Consider the following 22,282-nt stretch of genomic DNA (forward strand, 5'->3'; position numbering starts at 1 on the left):
CTCTTTATAATATTATTAAGTTTAGTTAAGTATAGGATTAAGACCACTTAGGTACCATATAGATAACTCAAGAACGGCTGAACAAAAATCGATTACCCAGGCGGAGCCGAGCAAGCAGCTAATAAGATATAAAATTGTTATAGGGAACATTTTTAATAAATATCCCAACTACCCTCATTTAGAAAACATGTAGTCTTCGTAGATAGGAGGCAAATGCATAGTACTTACCTATGTATTTATTATTTGGTTTTGCACAGAAAAAATATATAATTTCTTCACTGGACAATTTTGTTACGTTCCCTAGATTTTTCTCTTTTATCAAAATAAAAGAATTTAATTCATATTTTGTGATATTATTTAACTCGCATTTATGGCGTAATTTGTTTGTTGTTGTGTTTTATCGTGAGCAAAAGAAAACTAAAAGTAATTACACAAAATGCTTTGACAAAGATCTCGCAAATGTTATAATAGGTACCTACTTATATTATTGTATAAGAAAAAAATCATAATAGGTATTGTCAAGTAGAAAACGTAAAAGTGTGAAAATTAGAGCTACTTAACTTAGTGATTTTTTTTCATCGAGTCAATACCAATATTTTATGTTTTTGATCGAACAGAATCCTCGAAAATTTCATGTACATAGTTTGAAATAATATTTTATTTTATAGATTTGGTCTTGAATATTACACGTATCATAATAGAAGATTGGTAATTTTGCTTTATAAAAAGTCTTAAAGCAATAAAAAATTAGAAACCAAGGCAGTAACCTAACTACTATGATAATAATAATTATAATATGTACATTTTAGTGATAACTCAATGCGAGGGTGACCTAATTCGAAGAAATCAATGTATGTAACCTATTAAGGTGCATTTAAATGGATTTTAATTATTTTCCCTTTCTTAAAAATCTACAGGTACTTGAGTGTCGAATACTGAAGTATAAGTATTCGTATTATGTAGATATCATTATAGATCGGGGAGATTAGCCTGTAGGGGTAGTTACGTAAGGCGGAGTATATCGGTGACACTTGAACTTCTGGGGGCGCGTGACGCGCGAGCGGGCGGGTGCGCGCGGCGGCTGCGCGCGGCGGCTGCGCGAGGCTGCGCGGGGCTGCGCGGGTCGATAGGGCGCCGCGCTCGCCCCGCCGCGCCGCCTCGCCAGTCTCGAGCGAGCCGCCCAAAGCGCACCACTAGACCATTAGAAGTGTCAGTCTGTTGCGATGAAGGTATAGAAGCCCTTTATCCATAGTGCGATAGCGGTATAAATTAGCTGTAGGTGGCGACCGCGGTCCCGGTACGTGCCCGTAGCTCGCTGTGTGTGCTCGGCGACCACGCCGCGGTCTCGCCCGTACATCGCCTTCATCTTATCTATTGTCCGTCTTCAATGTCGAACACTCATGAACCTTTTATCCCATCTCTCGTTTAGTTATGTATCGATTGCTTCAGTCTGCTGTACAGCCGTATAGCGGGCCAGGCATGGGTAGTTACATGTTACCTCATCACGTAGTTAGATCATCTTCGAAATATTTCTCGATGTTGCATGGCCGTTAGTCAACTTACGACTGAACTAAATAATTAAATGCGTGTTATAAAAAACAAAATGACTTACCTATATGGATAAAATATACATATATGCATTTATATAACAAAGCGAATGCTTATATTCTTATATTATTTAAATATATGTGATTGGATAGGCAATAGGAAAAGGAGGATGCGCAGTGGGCGACTACATTCATCGTAAAAACGATTTTGTAATCATTTCAGAAGTGACCCACATATTGTGTACTTACAGTGTGAAATACCTATCTATTATAATTTAAATTCTTCTCGCTTGACTGTAAAACATCTGATTACTTATTAATTAATAAAAAAAATATTCCTGTAACTAACTAATTCCTCCTATGATTAAAATTTTTCACGTTTTTTTTTTCAGCATCACGAAAAGCATTTAATAAATACATATAATGCTAAAGCTACCCAAAGGCCTTAAGAAAAAGAAGAAAGGGAAAAAATCAAAACGCAAAGGCGAAGAAGAACTCTTTACCGAAGAAGAATTAGAAAAGTATAGACGAGAACATCAGCAAAAAGCTGAAAACGGAGAAGGATCTGCTAAAGAGAATGAAGAGTGGTCCAAGTTCAAAGATTTAACTACCGGCGTTGATTCAGTTCTCAAGAAAACTCAAGGGGACTTAGATCGCATAAAATCGACTTCATTTTTTCAACGTGTCACCATAAAAAATGAACTAAAGCCAGTTGAAAAAGAAAAACCAGTGCGCCCTGTAGTTGAGGTTACTGAAGCTGACTTTCCTCACTTAGCACAGGCAGCTGCTGCTGACACAGACGGAGACAAAAGTGATTACGGTGTTACTGACGACGAGTCGGAGGAGGAAGAAGAAGACTACGATATCTTCGATACATCCTATATAGACGCCGTCCAACGTGGTGAAGTTAAACTTGCATACGTTCCTGATTCTCCAGAGGAATCAAAGGACGACGATATATTCGATACATCCTACGTCAACGCGTTAATAAAAGGTCAAGAAGTCAAGTCTTCTAAAAATAAAAAAGGATTAGATATTGGAATTGCTGTTGAAGTCCTTACTGGTCGTATAGATAATGTGAAAGTCACAACTAAGAAACCAACCAAAAGAACTATACCAGGTGATTTGTTACTCGAAGACGATGATAAAAGTTCGGTTTTAGAAAGTAAAGTTGTTGAAGAGCCCGTTGAAAAGAGTATTTTAGACCTTGATGCTGACATTCCTATAACAGCACCCATTGATCTAAGTACTTCGCTTATACAACACATTAAAAAAGAAGTACATCAAGAAGATCAGGAATGCCCAACGTCTAATGTTGTTGAGGAAAATCCTAGCGAAGAAGAAATCGATGAATTCACTTTATTAGCAGCCGAATCTCTTGAAACAAAAGCCGAGGTTATTAAATTAGATGAGAGTGAAATAAAAATTGAACCAGTTTTACAAGATTCATGGTCTGCCTTTGAAGCAAATACAAAAGAGTCGGTATTTGCTGAGGGAATAGTTGAAGATCAACTTGATGTTCTAGATCCTTATATTGATCAGGACGATCCTTTTGACACTAGCTTTGCAGATGCTGTTGTGCCTTCCACAAATTTATACAATTTAAAACAAGAAGCTGCTGTATTGGAGGAAGATGATGATTTCGATCCCCGTGCAGATGAAGTACAGGTACATTTAAATAATAGGAGGAAGTCATCTGTACGAATTCATTTGACGGATCCTTCTGGAGTTAGGGAGTCCATAACATCTGATGATATTATTGACAATCACTTAAACGACCCAACAAGAGATTTGTTAGGAGGAAGCACTACTGATCTAACACAGCTAGGTGATTCACCGTTAGATCCAGTTGATTTGAATGACATCGATCCATTCGATACTACTATTGTTGATAAAATTGTAGCTCCTGGCAGAGTGGAGTTAAAATTACTGGAGGAAGAACTGATTGATCCCACACCTGTGACAATTTATAAGGTTCCTAGTGATCCTGATTTTGATCCTCGCGCTGATGAAGTAATCGATAAAAAAACAGAAAGAAGAGCGTCTCGTCCAGAAAATTTAACAGTTAGCAAAAGTGTGGTATTTGATGTCGATGGTGCAAATGATGTAAACTGTTTGGACAGCAAAGCAAAACCAACGAAACCTTTAACACCGTATTATAGCCGTGAAGTTTCGATCACAGAAGATTTAAGCGAAGAAACCGAAGCTGCAGATAGATTTCCAAGTAATTTACAAAGAACTCGTTCTGACGAAGATTTTACTGCACATCCTCCTGTTAATACTAAGCGACGACATTCGGAATACCCGAAATCGGATCAGACTGTTTCGATACAAAGCGATTTGCTTCAGAGCGGAGACGTTGATTTACCGATAAAGGTTTTAACTCCTTCAGGTCCACCGCAAAACGCATCGATAGACCAAGAGGTTGAAGACCCTTTTGATACATCGTTTGCTAGTAATATTAACCCAAGTAAAACTGAACTCAGATTATTAGCTAAAGAATTTTCTTGTGAAGATACAGATATACCAGTAAATGAAAATAAAGATTTACTGGAAACGGATGACGATTTGTTTCAAATAAAAGCACTGACACCAGAGCCCCTTGAGACTACTCAAGACACTGAAGATTTTGATCCATTTGATACATCTTTTGCAAATAATCTAACACCAGGAAAAACAGAAGTGAAGCTTCTAGAATCTGAATTTTTGAATTGAGAGTAATAAAATAAAAATGGCATACAATCCGTTCTTAAGTTTAAATGAACCTGCTGCACCTGTCACCGCAGAACTCAATCCATTTATGACAGCTGAAGACGATGGCGCAGACTTCACAGCAAATGATAACCCATTTGCTACAAGCAATCCTTTCTCTGATTTTGGAAACAATTATGAACCACCGGCTGGTGATACAGTTCCCATTGATATATTTGGTAATGCGGAGCCAGTTAATATAGGAGCTAAACAATATGAAGAAAACAATTCAATTAACATTTTTGATAATCAATTTGAAGAACAAACTACGACAAATGACAAAATATTAAAACCTACGGAGCTAGAACTTATCTCTACAATCGTGGATGACAGCTATGCAAAATCTGAAGAAATGGATAATCAACCTACGATGAGGCCGGTACCACAAGAAACACAAAATTTAATACTCAGTGTCACGGGCCAGATGGAATTTACAAGTTCACATTTACTTAATCGTATTCCACCAACGCGTACACCAAGTCCCGTGTCCGTGAGAGATATTCATTCTCCTAGCCCGACACCGGAACAGGACATGTTGGAAGAATCACCGGCCCCTAGTGCTAACGTTGAAGTGAATAAAAATAAACCAGCTAGACCTCCACCGGCGCGACCCCCTCGACCGGCTCCGCCACCGAGACCACAAGCTCCTCCACAACCACAAGCGCCTCCACAACCACAAGTTGATGATATTAACCTTTTTGATGCTCCAGCACCTGTTGTTATTAAACCAACTAAAGAAGCCATTCTGAGTTTATACTCAGCTCCTAAAAAAGAAGAAAACCCTATTGACTTTTTAAGCGATGATATACCTGAAATGCCTGCTAAAGAAGAAATATCTACCAATATTGCCCCTAATGCAATTTCTACTGCTAGTACGACAGTTGAATCTTCAAGTTTAATTTTTACAGATTCAATGAGTACAATTGAAGAATCACACAAGGAAGTGGACATAAGAAATGACACTAACACTAAAGATGAAATCCAAAACACTGAAATGGATACCTCAGAATCGCCTACTGAAGTAAAGGCAACTGAAAAAGTCGAAGAAACCATAACGTCTCCTTTTGATAATGTTGAACAAGACACATTGGGAAATGAAGCGTTCAATGATTTAGATAAAAATCCTTTCGAATCAGCCTCTGACGGTATCACAAGTGAACCATTTGCTGCAACTGATATATTTTCAGCAAAACCTAATGATACAATGATATCTCCTGCAGCGGAAACGGTGCAAAATGTCGGAACTGATGCTTTTAATTCAGTTCCAAAAAATAATTTCCAAGAATCTCCCATGGACCACAGCGGGGCTTTCGACACTGGAACAAACATCTTCGATAGTGCTCCTGCAACCACAGCGCCCGCATCGCAGGTCGATAATCATGATGATTTTGGATGGGGACAACCCGAACCGATGGCGCAAGACGCTTTCCCTGAGAATAACGATGCATTCGATGCCTTCGCTGCTAAATTCGATTCGGCCAGTGGAAATCACATGGCTACAGGTGAGTCGTTGTCCTATTGTGAGTACATGAATAAAAATATCTTTCGGAGTTAACAACTTGCATAATAATTGAAGACGCGTGGGGAGACGACGGCAGCTCGGAGGCGGCGCCCGGCGGGTTCGAGGCGGAGGCGTTCGACCCGTTCCTCAGCATGGACGCGCCGCCGCCGCCCGCCGCCACGCCGCGCCTCGAACACCAGGGCTCGAGGGACTCCACTGATGATACTTTCTCAGTTTTCATCAAGTTAGTATACTGCATGTATACGGCATATTGTGGATACACTGAGGTGTCAAAAAATTATTTTAACCTGAAGTGTGCCAAACCACAGAAACAACATACTTTTGATCGATTAATATTCATTTATTTTTACAAGATACAGACGGTTTAAAGATTTATATCTATGGTGACGTTTTAACTCGTTCATAATAATCTTCTATTAAGAGTAAAAAACATTTAGTTGAATTTGCACCAAATAAAAAAATTCAAAGCTACGTTGTAGGCATCTCAAGCACGCACGCATTGCAGGCCCAAGGAGAGCTCGGCGGGCGCGGGGCCGGCGGTGCCCGCGCTGGCGCCGCCGCCGCGCGCTGTGCCCGAGTCGCCGCGCGTCAACCCCTTCGACAGCGCCGAGCCGCAGCTGCACTTCCAGCCGCAACCACGTACGGATGTTTCCAAATCACAATATTTATTTGCATTTGTGGTTATAGAAATTTACTTTCAGGCTGTTTTATTTATTTAATTTATAAAAGCACTTTTTTCACATCATTTATGAATAATATCTTTATGAAACTTAGCGGAGGCGGTGCGGGGTCGCGCGGGGGCCGGGAGCGGGGGCGAGACGCCGCCCACGCCGCTGTTCGACGACGACGTGTCGCAGCCGCTGGAGGACTTCCCGCGCACCAAGTACCTGGGGCCCGGCTGGGAGATGCATCTGCGACAGCCCAACAAGAAGAAGATCACGGGACAGAGGTAACAAACGTTACAATACCAGTGTCACTGTCATACTGAACAGATATAACGATATAACTCATCTAATGTGGTAATGTTTTATGAGATGAGTGTCTTATTGAACATAATATGCACACAAACTAGAAGGATGTAACAAAAATAATAATATCTTCTATGAAATAAAAATTGCACTTCTTCTTCGTGCTTCTTGTATTATCAATGCGTGGTTCTTTATTACATGGACATACATAAATGGAAGAATTATGGTCTTTAATAAAAATTAAAAACATGACATGATTTTTTTTAAATTATCCTTAAAAATCTAAATTTTTCTCTCTAAGGTGGAAACTTGAATAATAAGGATAAACTGATTAAATTTTCTAATTTATCTATCAAATTAAATACTTAATTAAATAAATAATAATATAACCTTCACAATGCCTAATAACGGTTAAGAGCAATCTTCCGTATCCTCTCCCATCTCACCGAACCGTTGTATTCAGTTCTCTTCTGAATTATTATTTCTGAGAAACACGAAATACAAGGTTATTTATTATGCATACCATGTTTAAATATAAATTTATAGTTGAATCGTTTCTATCGCCTTAAATACGTATTTTATCATAATTTATCTATAATATTATCTTTTTATTGACTTATCGAAATTTTCCCACAAAGAGAAATTTTCCTGACGTATCAGTGAAACAGATGTATGAATAATGCATCTGCCCCCTACCCCACTACGGGGACACGGGACTTCACTTTTTTTTTTTTTTTTTTATAGAAATTCTCCTGTCTTAGCGAAATTTTCCCGACTTATGGATTTTTCCTGACCTATAGAAATTTTTGCGGCAAAGAGAAATTTTCCTAACGTATAGAAATTTTCCTGGCTTATAAACATTTTCCTGACTTATACAATTTTTCCTTATCTACATAATTTTGCGGCAAAGAGAAATTTTCCCGACGTATAGAAATTTTCCTAACGTATAGAAATTTTCCAGACGTACAGAAAATTTTCTGACGTATATATATAATTTTCCTGTCAAATTTTCCTTTCGTTTGGAAATTTTCCTGGCTTATAAACATTTTCCTTTCGTTTGGAAATTTTCCTGGCTTATAAACATTTTCCTGACTTATACAATTTTTCCTTATCTTTATAATTTCGCGGCAAAGAGAAATTTTCCTCACGTATAGAAATTTTCCTGGCTTATATAATATTTTTGCGGCAAAGAGAATTTTTCTTGACGTAAAGAAATTTTCCTGGCATATATAATTTTTCCTGACTTATACAAATTTTCCTGACGTAAAGAAGTTTTCCTGGCTTATAGAAATTTTCCCGACATGGATTTTTCCTGACTTAAGTATAGAAATTTTTGCCGCAAAGAGAAATTTTCCTCACGTATAGAAATTTTCCTGGCTTATAGAATTTTTCCTGACGTAAAGAAATTTTCCTGGCTTATAGAATTTTTCCTGACGTAAAGAAATTTTCCTGGCATATATAATTTTTCCTGACTTATACAAATTTTCCTGACGTAAAGAAGTTTTCCTGGCTTATAGAAATTTTCCCGACATGGATTTTTCCTGACTTAAGTATAGAAATTTTTGCCGCAAAGAGAAATTTTCCTCACGTATAGAAATTTTCCTGGCTTATAGAATTTTTCCTGACGTAAAGAAATTTTCCTGGCTTATAGAATTTTTCCTGACGTAATGAAATTTTCCTGGTGTATATAATTTTTCCTGACTTATACAAATTTTCCTGACGTATAGAAATTTTCCTGGCTTATAGAAATTTTCCCGACATGGATTTTTCCTGACTTATAGAAATTTTTGCGGCAAAGAGAAATTTTCCTCACGTATAGAAATTTTCCTGGCTTTTAGAATTTTTCCTGACGTAAAGAAATTTTCCTGGCGTATATAATTTTTCCTGACTTATACAAATTTTCCTGATGTATAGAAATTTTCCTGGCGTATAGAAATTTTCCTGGCTTATAGAAATTTTCCCGACGTATAGTAATTTTCCTATCTTTATAATTTTGCGGCAAAGAGAAATTTTCTTCAGGTATACAAATTTTCCTTGTGTATAGAAATTTTCCTGGCTTATAAAAATTTTCCCGACGTATAGAAATTTTCCTGGCTTATAAACATTTTCCTGACTTATACAAATTTTCCTTATCTTTATAAATTTTCCTGACGTATAGAAATTTTTCCTTTCTTATGGAAATTTTCCAACTTATAGAAATTTTCCCAACTTTTGGAAATTTCCCTGACTTATAGAAATTTTTCCTGACTTAGCGTAATTTTTCTGTCAATCGAAATTTCCCTAACTATTGTTTGAATCATTTTTCTAATCTTCCTAAAATGTCAAATTTTGACGACTGATTAAAGTAAACCACCCACCTATTCCCACCCACATCCCGTACACTATGCTCTCTCTCCACAGGCCGCGCGTGCGCAGATGGCTCAGTATCTGCATAGCTAGCGAACGTATAAACTCGCCTGGTCGTTGGGCGTTCATGAACAATATCATCATCATCATTTTTATTGAAAATAATATTCATATTTTTTCTTTGCCCGCGGATTCCCCTGATGTTAAATTCGCATTAGTATGAGTCGTTTCACCGTTGTCAAAAGTTACCCATGGCCATGTCACATTAAAACGAATAATCACACTTTCGCATTTATATAATATTATGCTAGAGGTCCGCCCCGGCTTCGCCCGTGGCACATTTTTCGCAATAAAAGGTAGCCTATGTCCTTTCTCGGGTATCAAAATATCTCCATACCAAATTTCATGCAAATTGGTTCAGTAGTTTAGGCGTGATTGAGTAACAGACAGACAGACAGAGTTACTTTCGCATTTATAATATTAGTATGGATTTTTGGAAAAAAAATGGCCAATTTTAGTCAAAATTTATAGTTTTCTGGCTAAAAATAAAGATTCAAATAATAATTCAAGTTTCCACTGTGGTGGGAAAAATTAATTTTGATGAAAATTAAAAACAATCATGAATTGTTTTTATTTTTTATTAAATACCCTAAAAATGAGCTTAAATTTTTCCATTTACAATATCACAAAATTCTCCATTGATTTTGAGATATTGATGCAATACCAAATATCCCTAGACTTTGTTGATGTATAATGTATTCACTATGCGGTGCCATAACCATTTTATTTGTGAATGTAAATATTATGATTTTATTTTAAATATTCAATTCTTTTGAAAGTACAATTTACAGTTTTTCAATAGTATATTTCTCGATCAAGAAACGGTATTCGAATCGATATCGCACAAAGTGAGTGAGCGGCGTGTCGGGCAGGTTCTGGAAGAAGGTGTGGGTGCGCGTGGTGCAGGGCGACAGCCCCGCGGTGCAGCTGCTGGGCGGGCCGGGCGAGCGCGAGGCGCAGGCGCCGCTGCAGGAGCTGCCGCTGCAGGCCTGCTACTCCGTGTCCGACGTCGGCGCGCAGCAGTTCGACCAGTTCGGCAAGATCTTCACCGTCAAGCTGCAGTACGTGTTCTACAAGGAGCGCCCCGGCGTCAGGTGCGTCGTCCCACACGCGGTTCGGTGACGTCACGTTTGAAGCGTAAAGCTATGTTACATAATAATATACATAGGTACATACTAACTTTTCGCCCACAGCTTAATAGCAAATTGTATACTAATCCTTAGTCGATAATCACTCTATTATAAAAACCGGCATTATAAAAATCGGCAAATTTGACAGAGAAAATGACTTTGTTACGTATACTATTTAGTGATTAGTAGGATTGGCTAGGATTTTACTTCTGACGGAATTTCACATTAATTTTATCTCCTCATAAGTAACTATTCACCGTTAGAGATAGCAAGTTTCTTATTGGGATGCTTCGAACCGTGCTTTGTTATGTGAGTCATTTATGTAAACATAAATGATTAACACTTGGAAAATAGAGGGAAAGATGTGAAGTGATGATTTTAAACGGATCGATGTATATGATGTGGATTGGTAATAATGTGAGTGTTGTGTGTCAGGCCGGGGCAGGTGACGAAGGCGGAGCGCATCACGAACAAGCTGTCGCAGTTCGCGGCGTACGCGATACAGGGCGACTACCAGGGGGTCAAGGAGTTCGGCAGCGACCTGCGCAAGCTCGGCTTGCCCGTCGAGCACGCGCCGCAGGTAACAGTCTGCTGCAAGTGGTGATAAATACTGCATTCATAATTCATAATTATTCTTTATTTACGTTAAACGTGGTATTTTTAGATGTTACATTTTTACTTATAGTAGGTACAACATGTTTAGCCGTCATTAAAAAAACAGCATGCAAATTTTATAATTGTATATAAAACAATGGGTCCAATTAAATTATCAATGTTAATTACAAAATTATTACTTATATCATATAAATTAGCTTGTCAATCATAATTCTATTTCTCGTCATCAAAAATTCTTTAATACTGTAGAAGGACCGATTAGTTAGCCATTCTCCTAATGCTTTTTTACATAATTTGCCCTTATTATTTTTAAATTTATTAGGCACGTGATTATAAATTTTAATAATAAAATTTTAATACAATAAAAATACAATTTTTGTTATACAACTTTAGTCGAGGATATTCATCTAAAATAAGTTTATTAGGATCCCTACGAATACGATCATTTATATAAGAAGCCTTTTTGAAAAGATGCAGATTTTTTGATACAAACACACAAACGTCGTAAATGTAGAGTGACGGAAGCGGTAATAGACCAAGTTTTTTAAACATTGGTCTACAGGATTCATCTGGAGCTCTGCTACATATGGCTCTTATGCATTTCTTCTGTGCAATAAACACCCTTTGTACATCTGTGCTATTTCCCCAAAAAATAAGTCCATAATGAAGCACTGATTCTCCACAGGCGTGGTAAAATGTAACAGCCGTTTTAATATTTGTGACAATTTTAATTTTTCTAAGAGCGTAAACTTTATTAATTTTTTCACAAACTATTTCAACGTGTGATTTCCAATCTAAACGTTGATTGATATTAAGTCCAAGAAATTTTAGGTCATCTGTTGCTACTAATTTCGGAATGTCAATAGAATATTAATTAAATTGTACATACATTGATTTACTTAAATTAATTTTTAGATTATTAAAAGTCAGCCATTCTATAATTTTGTCAACAGAACGTTACATTAATCTCATTAACATGATCCTTTAGCGTATTATTTTTCTTTTCAGATGTCACAATTATTGATATATCGTCAGCATATAAAATAACCTTATGATTTGTTACATTCAGAATATCATTAATATATAGAATGAAAAGGATAGGGCCTAGAATGCTGCCCTGTGGAACGCCACATTTTGAATATTTGTATTCCGAGTTATAAGTTTCAAACTTATAACTCGGAATACATTGCTGCAAGTTCTTTGTCAAGCACGTCGAAGAAGACTCAAATGACTAATTCGATTTCAATTCGATTTTCATGTAAAATTTCAAATATAGATGTTTCACAATTATTAATCAAGACTGATGTCTTAATTTCGTTTTTTTTCAACCACTCGATTGCTTAAAAGATAATAGACACAGTTACGATATATTTTACACAACTACTCAACATAACATGCAGTAACATAAAGTCGAATCGTCTTTGAATTTCTAAAAATGATATTGTGTTGACGGGCAACTGGCAAGCACTTGACATGACGTGGGGTCGCAGGTGTCGCAGCTGTTCAAGCTGGGCTCGCTGAGCTACGAGGACGTGAAGCAGTTCTCGTGCTGCGTGGAGGAGGCGCTGTTCCGCCTGCCCGCGCACCGCGACCGCGCGCTCACTTACAAGATGGAGGAGGTAACTACCAGCCACTACCCCAGCCCATATACATGTACAAGCTGGGCTCGCTGAGCTACGAGGACGTGAAGCAGTTCTCGTGCTGCGTGGAGGAGGCGCTGTTCCGCCTGCCCGCGCACCGCGACCGCGCGCTCACTTACAAGATGGAGGAGGTAACTACCAGCCACTACCCCAGCCCATATACATGTACAAGCTGGGCTCGCTGAGCTACGAGGACGTGAAGCAGTTCTCGTGCTGCGTGGAGGAGGCGCTGTTCCGCCTGCCCGCGCACCGCGACCGCGCGCTCACTTACAAGATGGAGGAGGTAACTACCAGCCACTACCCCAGCCCATATACATGTACAAGCTGGGCTCGCTGAGCTACGAGGACGTGAAGCAGTTCTCGTGCTGCGTGGAGGAGGCGCTGTTCCGCCTGCCCGCGCACCGCGACCGCGCGCTCACTTACAAGATGGAGGAGGTAACTACCAGCCACTACCCCAGCCCATATACATGTACAAGCTGGGCTCGCTGAGCTACGAGGACGTGAAGCAGTTCTCGTGCTGCGTGGAGGAGGCGCTGTTCCGCCTGCCCGCGCACCGCGACCGCGCGCTCACTTACAAGATGGAGGAGGTAACTACCAGCCACTACCCCAGCCCATATACATGTACAAGCTGGGCTCGCTGAGCTACGAGGACGTGAAGCAGTTCTCGTGCTGCGTGGAGGAGGCGCTGTTCCGCCTGCCCGCGCACCGCGACCGCGCGCTCACTTACAAGATGGAGGAGGTAACTACCAGCCACTACCCCAGCCCATATACATGTACAAGCTGGGCTCGCTGAGCTACGAGGACGTGAAGCAGTTCTCGTGCTGCGTGGAGGAGGCGCTGTTCCGCCTGCCCGCGCACCGCGACCGCGCGCTCACTTACAAGATGGAGGAGGTAACTACCAGCCACTACCCCAGCCCATATACATGTACAAGCTGGGCTCGCTGAGCTACGAGGACGTGAAGCAGTTCTCGTGCTGCGTGGAGGAGGCGCTGTTCCGCCTGCCCGCGCACCGCGACCGCGCGCTCACTTACAAGATGGAGGAGGTAACTACCAGCCACTACCCCAGCCCATATACATGTACAAGCTGGGCTCGCTGAGCTACGAGGACGTGAAGCAGTTCTCGTGCTGCGTGGAGGAGGCGCTGTTCCGCCTGCCCGCGCACCGCGACCGCGCGCTCACTTACAAGATGGAGGAGGTAACTACCAGCCACTACCCCAGCCCATATACATGTACAAGCTGGGCTCGCTGAGCTACGAGGACGTGAAGCAGTTCTCGTGCTGCGTGGAGGAGGCGCTGTTCCGCCTGCCCGCGCACCGCGACCGCGCGCTCACTTACAAGATGGAGGAGGTAACTACCAGCCACTACCCCAGCCCATATACATGTACAAGCTGGGCTCGCTGAGCTACGAGGACGTGAAGCAGTTCTCGTGCTGCGTGGAGGAGGCGCTGTTCCGCCTGCCCGCGCACCGCGACCGCGCGCTCACTTACAAGATGGAGGAGGTAACTACCAGCCACTACCCCAGCCCATATACATGTACAAGCTGGGCTCGCTGAGCTACGAGGACGTGAAGCAGTTCTCGTGCTGCGTGGAGGAGGCGCTGTTCCGCCTGCCCGCGCACCGCGACCGCGCGCTCACTTACAAGATGGAGGAGGTAACTACCAGCCACTACCCCAGCCCATATACATGTACAAGCTGGGCTCGCTGAGCTACGAGGACGTGAAGCAGTTCTCGTGCTGCGTGGAGGAGGCGCTGTTCCGCCTGCCCGCGCACCGCGACCGCGCGCTCACTTACAAGATGGAGGAGGTAACTACCAGCCACTACCCCAGCCCATATACATGTACAAGCTGGGCTCGCTGAGCTACGAGGACGTGAAGCAGTTCTCGTGCTGCGTGGAGGAGGCGCTGTTCCGCCTGCCCGCGCACCGCGACCGCGCGCTCACTTACAAGATGGAGGAGGTAACTACCAGCCACTACCCCAGCCCATATACATGTACAAGCTGGGCTCGCTGAGCTACGAGGACGTGAAGCAGTTCTCGTGCTGCGTGGAGGAGGCGCTGTTCCGCCTGCCCGCGCACCGCGACCGCGCGCTCACTTACAAGATGGAGGAGGTAACTACCAGCCACTACCCCAGCCCATATACATGTACAAGCTGGGCTCGCTGAGCTACGAGGACGTGAAGCAGTTCTCGTGCTGCGTGGAGGAGGCGCTGTTCCGCCTGCCCGCGCACCGCGACCGCGCGCTCACTTACAAGATGGAGGAGGTAACTACCAGCCACTACCCCAGCCCATATACATGTACAAGCTGGGCTCGCTGAGCTACGAGGACGTGAAGCAGTTCTCGTGCTGCGTGGAGGAGGCGCTGTTCCGCCTGCCCGCGCACCGCGACCGCGCGCTCACTTACAAGATGGAGGAGGTAACTACCAGCCACTACCCCAGCCCATATACATGTACAAGCTGGGCTCGCTGAGCTACGAGGACGTGAAGCAGTTCTCGTGCTGCGTGGAGGAGGCGCTGTTCCGCCTGCCCGCGCACCGCGACCGCGCGCTCACTTACAAGATGGAGGAGGTAACTACCAGCCACTACCCCAGCCCATATACATGTACAAGCTGGGCTCGCTGAGCTACGAGGACGTGAAGCAGTTCTCGTGCTGCGTGGAGGAGGCGCTGTTCCGCCTGCCCGCGCACCGCGACCGCGCGCTCACTTACAAGATGGAGGAGGTAACTACCAGCCACTACCCCAGCCCATATACATGTACAAGCTGGGCTCGCTGAGCTACGAGGACGTGAAGCAGTTCTCGTGCTGCGTGGAGGAGGCGCTGTTCCGCCTGCCCGCGCACCGCGACCGCGCGCTCACTTACAAGATGGAGGAGGTAACTACCAGCCACTACCCCAGCCCATATACATGTACAAGCTGGGCTCGCTGAGCTACGAGGACGTGAAGCAGTTCTCGTGCTGCGTGGAGGAGGCGCTGTTCCGCCTGCCCGCGCACCGCGACCGCGCGCTCACTTACAAGATGGAGGAGGTAACTACCAGCCACTACCCCAGCCCATATACATGTACAAGCTGGGCTCGCTGAGCTACGAGGACGTGAAGCAGTTCTCGTGCTGCGTGGAGGAGGCGCTGTTCCGCCTGCCCGCGCACCGCGACCGCGCGCTCACTTACAAGATGGAGGAGGTAACTACCAGCCACTACCCCAGCCCATATACATGTACAAGCTGGGCTCGCTGAGCTACGAGGACGTGAAGCAGTTCTCGTGCTGCGTGGAGGAGGCGCTGTTCCGCCTGCCCGCGCACCGCGACCGCGCGCTCACTTACAAGATGGAGGAGGTAACTACCAGCCACTACCCCAGCCCATATACATGTACAAGCTGGGCTCGCTGAGCTACGAGGACGTGAAGCAGTTCTCGTGCTGCGTGGAGGAGGCGCTGTTCCGCCTGCCCGCGCACCGCGACCGCGCGCTCACTTACAAGATGGAGGAGGTAACTACCAGCCACTACCCCAGCCCATATACATGTACAAGCTGGGCTCGCTGAGCTACGAGGACGTGAAGCAGTTCTCGTGCTGCGTGGAGGAGGCGCTGTTCCGCCTGCCCGCGCACCGCGACCGCGCGCTCACTTACAAGATGGAGGAGGTAACTACCAGCCACTACCCCAGCCCATATACATGTACAAGCTGGGCTCGCTGAGCTACGAGGACGTGAAGCAGTTCTCGTGCTGCGTGGAGGAGGCGCTGTTCCGCCTGCCCGCGCACCGCGACCGCGCGCTCACTTACAAGATGGAGGAGGTAACTACCAGCCACTACCCCAGCCCATATACATGTACAAGCTGGGCTCGCTGAGCTACGAGGACGTGAAGCAGTTCTCGTGCTGCGTGGAGGAGGCGCTGTTCCGCCTGCCCGCGCACCGCGACCGCGCGCTCACTTACAAGATGGAGGAGGTAACTACCAGCCACTACCCCAGCCCATATACATGTACAAGCTGGGCTCGCTGAGCTACGAGGACGTGAAGCAGTTCTCGTGCTGCGTGGAGGAGGCGCTGTTCCGCCTGCCCGCGCACCGCGACCGCGCGCTCACTTACAAGATGGAGGAGGTAACTACCAGCCACTACCCCAGCCCATATACATGTACAAGCTGGGCTCGCTGAGCTACGAGGACGTGAAGCAGTTCTCGTGCTGCGTGGAGGAGGCGCTGTTCCGCCTGCCCGCGCACCGCGACCGCGCGCTCACTTACAAGATGGAGGAGGTATCACCACATTTTATATACACAAACATTAAAAACAAAATGTTTAATTCTTCAAATCGATATAAATTCATAACAAAATTTGTTCATGTATAAAATATATATAATATATACAAAATTTGTTCATATATAAAAAATGTAATATCATCGAACACTTTTATTATATCATCAACGATATGTAAATGTCGCAGGCAAATTGTATTATTTCACCGTTTACAAACGCTCGGCAGTTTGTAATACGCTGAGGATTTACTTTTTCCAAACATCTTCCAAAAATGGTTTTGGTAGTTGACAGAGCCCCGCTTCGCGGGGCTCCTATTTGAGTATAGTTGAACAACATGAACCTAACCTAACCCACCCATCCAAACTAAAACTTTCTAAATTACAAATTCTCGACATACTACAAAATGCAGAGCGTATACAATTTGCTTGCAACATAAACATGAAGAAAGTTACTAATAGTAAATGTGCCATATTTAATTTAATGAATTTAGCTATGGGAATGATTATTCTAGAAAGCAATTTAAAATAACATGAAGTTATCTCTCAAAAGTTACTGACAGAAGATATACAATTCATCGATGTCCCGTTTCGAGTGTATAGTACAAGTATGACTGCATAGCAATGTACTATCTATACTTATAATAAATCTGTAGAGAGGCCAATTCTGTACATGAAATATATTTAAAAAAAAACTATGAAGGGGTGATAAGGGATCGCTACTGATGCCAAAAATGCAATCAGTAAAATTTTTGTCTGTCTGTCTGTCTGTCTGTCTGTCTGACTCTGTCGAATATACAGAATATTCGTTATAGAAACAAAAACTACACGACGGATTTTAACCAAATTTGGCACAATTATTCTTCATACTCCTGGGCAGGTTATAGTAAAAGAATCATGTAAATCGGTGTAGAAACACCAAAGTTATACATGAAATACGCTATAAGTCATCGCGCGTGAATACAGAATCATGCAGCCATAAGGATTATTTTTGTGTATCAGTTGCCGCGTTCGACGCGCTTCGCGGCGGGAGCTATAAAAAGGCGGCGGGTCTGCACCCGTTTCGCGTTGTCATGGCATCACGTGTGAACGGCTGAACCGATTTCGATAATTCTTTTCTATTATATTCCTTGAAGTACGAGGATGGTTTTTATGTAGAGAAAACGTAAATATGTACCACGGGCGAAGCCGGGGCGGACCGCTAGTCTTACATAAATGCAAACAACTAAGTCCCAATAAACATACAGGTGCAGATAACGACAGTGGACGAGTTGTACGTGGAGCAGGACGCGGAGGGCTCGGTGCTGAAACAGATCGCACGTGTGAGGATCTTCTTCCTCGGCTTCCTTAGTGGTAAGATCTGTTGCTGATTGAGATGATGATGATGTGTTTATTCGACTATATTTTATCAAATCAAATCAAAAGTTGTTAAGTTGAAGTTTTAAAAGTTGTAAACTTGTAAGTTTTTTGTATTGTCATCTTTATTGAAACTATGTACATTTAAGACTATTAGTTTATGAAAATAAATTACAATCACTTTTTATTCATTTTTTACTCGCCTGATGATGTTTTGAAACCGGTCGAAATTTAATTACATAAACGATGACAGCTGTTAATAAAAAAAAATCTAATATTTTTGACTTGTGTGCAGGCATGCCGGACGTGGAGCTGGGGCTGAACGACATGCGGCGGCAGGGCAAGGAGGTGGTGGGGAGGCACGACATCATCCCCGTCGTCACGGAGGAGTGGATCCGCGTCGAGGAGCCCGAGTTCCACGCCTGCGTGCAGCCGGAGGAGTTCCACAACTCGCAGATCATCAAGTTAACTCACACCCCTTACTTACATTATCATTCTATCTTATAGTACCAATATTAAATATTCTACCGTGTTTAATAGTAATAAATGTAATGATAAATCTAAAAAATATATAGAAAAGTATCTGTTGTATTTGTTTTTAAAATATAAAGCTCTAATTAGAACTGTTTAAAGGATATTATCAAATCATTGTAGCAACCAACTCAGAGATAATATTGCTTCTTGCACAATTAGATTATTAAGAGCGTATTAAAATATTGATATATGGTATTGATTGGTCAACTAAAACGTTTTTAGGTTAAATTTAACATGTAAGTTTACAAAATAGTGGTTGCTAATATTAACATGAGATAACATTTATTTCTCAAATAAACAAATCAGTCACTAAAGGTGCCCAGATGTTAGGATTTCTCAAGCGAAACACGGGTTGCTTTGGTGTAAAAACTAAAACTATTTTGTATAACGCCTTAGTGCGCAGTCATCTCGAATATGGTAGCCTTATATGGAATCCATTTTATACAGTTCACTCACAACGCATTGAGAGTATTCAAAGAACCTTTACAAGGCACCTAGCGTTTATAAGCAGTGGTTTCTCTCATAGACAGCCATACGAACGGCGTCTTAACAAATTCAACATGATATCTTTGCATAATCGAAGATGTTTTATTGATGTCTTGTTCCTGCATAAGCTATTAAATGGACATATTCAATGCAAAGATATTTTGAAACTTATTCGTATTCAAGTAGGTACCTCATTCATTTCCAAGGACACGAATAAACAGAATCTTCCATATTCCTCTTGTCAAAACTAATTTGGGTGCACAGGCTCCTCTCATTCGAATTCTTAAGGAATACAACAAACTTAACAGTACCATCACGGGTCTTGATGTATTCGGTAGCCAGCTATCCCAATTTAAAAGAATTGTTTTCAATTACTTACGTACCCACAGTATTAAGAAATACTTAGTATCTTATTTTATCTTTTTTTTAATCTTACTGTTATTTTTAATCTGCTTCAATATTTTAAAACAACGCATCATGTTTCATGTGAATTTTTTTTAAACCATGTTTTAGAGTATGTTAGTGTAAAAGTTTTGTCATAGCTGAATTTATGTAAACCGTTATTGTCATATATTATAGATGATATGTTCAATATGTATTTTTATAAAACTTAATATTATAATGTATGATGTGGTATTACTTAAATAAATAAATAAATAAATAAACATGGACGATGTGGTGATCAGGTTCAAACCGCCGGACGCGTGCTACATCGAGTTGATGCGGTTCCGCGTGCGTCCTCCAAAGAACCGCGAGTTGCCGCTGCAGCTCAAGGCCGCTTGGTGCGTCACCGGCAACAAGGTATGTGCAGACATACATTCATTTGCAAATCATGATAACCTTTATTTAATTTTGATTTTACCTTCTTACCAGTGACATTAATTTTTGTTAATTTGGGTCTAAATTATTAATTTTTCGATATTATGTAAAGCAGTAAAATGGGTTTGAAGACTATTTTTTTTTTAATAACTAAAATGAAAAGATTTAATTGTACATTGATAGATGCATTGAGGTGGCATGGTTATGTTATGTAACGATTTTAGGTTTTTGGGTTTAATTTATAATATATTATGGATGATTTTATTATCCGTTTCGAGTATGAGTGTCCATATGTCCCGTGTCCCGCGGGCAGGTGGAGCTGCGCGCGGACGTGCTGGTGCCGGGGTTCGCGTCGCGCGCGCTGGGGCAGGTGCCGTGCGAGGACGTCGCCATCCGGTTCCCGATCCCCGAGTGCTGGATCTACCTGTTCCGCGTCGAGAAGCACTTCCGCTACGGCTCCGTGAAGTCGGCGCACCGGCGCACCGGCAAGATCAAGGGCATCGAGCGGTTCCTCGGCGCCGTGGAGCCGCCGGCCGAGTCGCTGATCGAGGTGACGTCGGGGCAGGCCAAGTACGAGCACCAGCACCGCGCCGTGGTGTGGCGCATGGGGCGGCTGCCCAAGGAGGGGCAGGGCGCGTACACGTCGCACGCGCTGGCGTGCCGCCTGGCGCTCACGTCGTACGACCAGGTGCCGGGCGAGCTGGCGCGCTGGGCGCGGGTCGAGTTCACGATGCCGGCGGCGCAGGCCTCGCACGCCACCGTGCGCTCCGTGGCGCTGCACGCGCACGACGCCGACCCGCCCGAGAAGTTCGTGCGCTACCTCGCGCGCCACGAGTACCTGTGAGTGACCCCCCTACTGCTTGTGCCTTCTTTGTAGTTCAACAAAAATGATATGATTTTTTTATTTGATTTTAATCACGCTTTTTAAGTAATTTTTTTATATGCGATTTAAATTCAGTGCAACATACGTATACTTCCCCTTTTAACATAAATATGAAAAAATAAATTAGTAATTACAGCCGATCTGAGGTAGGCAAGTAAAAATAGAAAGGAGGAGGTTTCGAGGACAGAAAAAGATTCTTTTATGAATCGTCAACAACGAAATTTTACACATTCGTTGTAATTTATACTTTCGATTAACAAAACTTCGTAAAAAAAAACTTTACGGACTCAATATAAAAAAAAATATATATTCGAAAATTCTACATTCTACGAGATTATGTGAAAACAGTTTTTATGTAAATCATACTAACTTGCTACTTCCTACTCCCTAACTTCTATTCAATCGTAATTTATTTTTTCTTATAATATTATATTATTTCTCCCTGTTTCTGTTTCTTATATAATTATTTTCCTTTTCCAATGAATTTCATTCTACTTTATTTTTTTATGTTTTTACACTTAACAACGATATAAAATATGCGAAGGAATTAAAAAAAATCCTTGTTTGTAGAAAATGATTAGGAAAAAATCTTAGGAGCATAACTAGTATCCTTAAAGACAGAACGAAAAATCGCTTATCGGTGTTGGCTTCGCAACGATAAAGCAAAAATTGCGAATTTCACCAGGCTAAACAATATTTTTTTATGTTCTTTCACATTTAAAAAATATGATTTTAATGGGTGGAACGTTTACCTTTAAAATAATCAATATCAGTGTGTATATAGGTTCCACATTAATTGTACCTGATAAGGTATATCTGTCGTCGTCATCTGGTTGAATCTGTTATTTGATTGAATGACTAACGCATTTATTAAATGACGACATTCTATTGAATGACTGGGATGAACGTTGATTTTACAAACGTCACTCAACGTGTTTAAAATTCTAGACTAAACCAACGCCTTATCCAAACCAACGACTATTCTAAATTCTAAAAGACGTTGAACGTTACATTAAAAAATTTGACGAGTTCTCCTTTAGTCATTCAATTGAATTATATTATAATAAACGCGCTAGTCATTCAATCAAATAACAGATTCAACCAGATAACTGCAACATATCAATATGAGCATGTGTGTGTGCAGGGTGGGCATAGAGCGCACGACGGGCCAGTCGGCGGCCGCCTACACGCTGGCCGCCACCACCGACCCCACACCACCGACACAACCGACACAACCGACACCGCCCACACCGCCCCAACCGCCCTCCTCCGACTCCGACTCCGACTGAACCCCGCTCTACTTCTCCAGCAACGACGACATCGATTTACAATATCTGTACAAACCCAAGAAGAAGGGGCACAAGTAATCGGTGTGTTGTTGAGAACTTTTGGT

At 42.4% G+C, this 22,282-nt stretch overlaps 2 protein-coding genes across 2 annotated transcripts; both read left to right on the forward strand.

The window, feature by feature from the left end:
• Positions 1-1,175: 1,175 nt before the first annotated feature.
• On the forward strand, positions 1,176-4,262 carry stnA (stoned A). Its single transcript, XM_090103885.1, has 2 exons — positions 1,176-1,229; positions 1,940-4,262. The coding sequence occupies exon 2, from the start codon at positions 1,971-1,973 to the stop codon at positions 4,260-4,262; it is 2,292 nt and encodes a 763-aa protein (XP_089960011.1). The 5' UTR covers positions 1,176-1,229; positions 1,940-1,970.
• A 16-nt stretch (positions 4,263-4,278) lies between these two features.
• On the forward strand, positions 4,279-22,282 carry stnB (stoned B). Its single transcript, XM_090103886.1, has 12 exons — positions 4,279-5,800; positions 5,875-6,043; positions 6,326-6,459; positions 6,595-6,769; positions 10,067-10,288; positions 10,760-10,904; positions 12,430-12,558; positions 18,059-18,164; positions 18,463-18,631; positions 19,874-19,988; positions 20,320-20,846; positions 22,034-22,282. The coding sequence occupies exons 1-12, from the start codon at positions 4,279-4,281 to the stop codon at positions 22,176-22,178; spliced, it is 3,558 nt and encodes a 1,185-aa protein (XP_089960012.1). The 3' UTR covers positions 22,179-22,282.

This window comes from Colias eurytheme, chromosome 7, assembly GCF_061535395.1.
Source record: "Colias eurytheme isolate Ceu_HAF_F1 chromosome 7, ilColEury1 Martin Lab GWU primary, whole genome shotgun sequence".
NCBI classification, from domain to species: domain Eukaryota; kingdom Metazoa; phylum Arthropoda; class Insecta; order Lepidoptera; family Pieridae; genus Colias; species Colias eurytheme.

Excerpts from the sequence above, each read along its gene's own strand:
- stnA (XM_090103885.1), top strand. The coding sequence starts at position 1,971 with ATGCTAAAGCTACCCAAAGGCCTTAAGAAAAAGAAGAAAGGGAAAAAA.
- stnB (XM_090103886.1), top strand. The coding sequence starts at position 4,279 with ATGGCATACAATCCGTTCTTAAGTTTAAATGAACCTGCTGCACCTGTC. Across the intron at positions 5,801-5,874 it reads TGGAAATCACATGGCTACAG|ACGCGTGGGGAGACGACGGC; the intron begins GTGAGTCGTTGT and ends TAATAATTGAAG. Across the intron at positions 12,559-18,058 it reads TCACTTACAAGATGGAGGAG|GTGCAGATAACGACAGTGGA; the intron begins GTAACTACCAGC and ends ATAAACATACAG.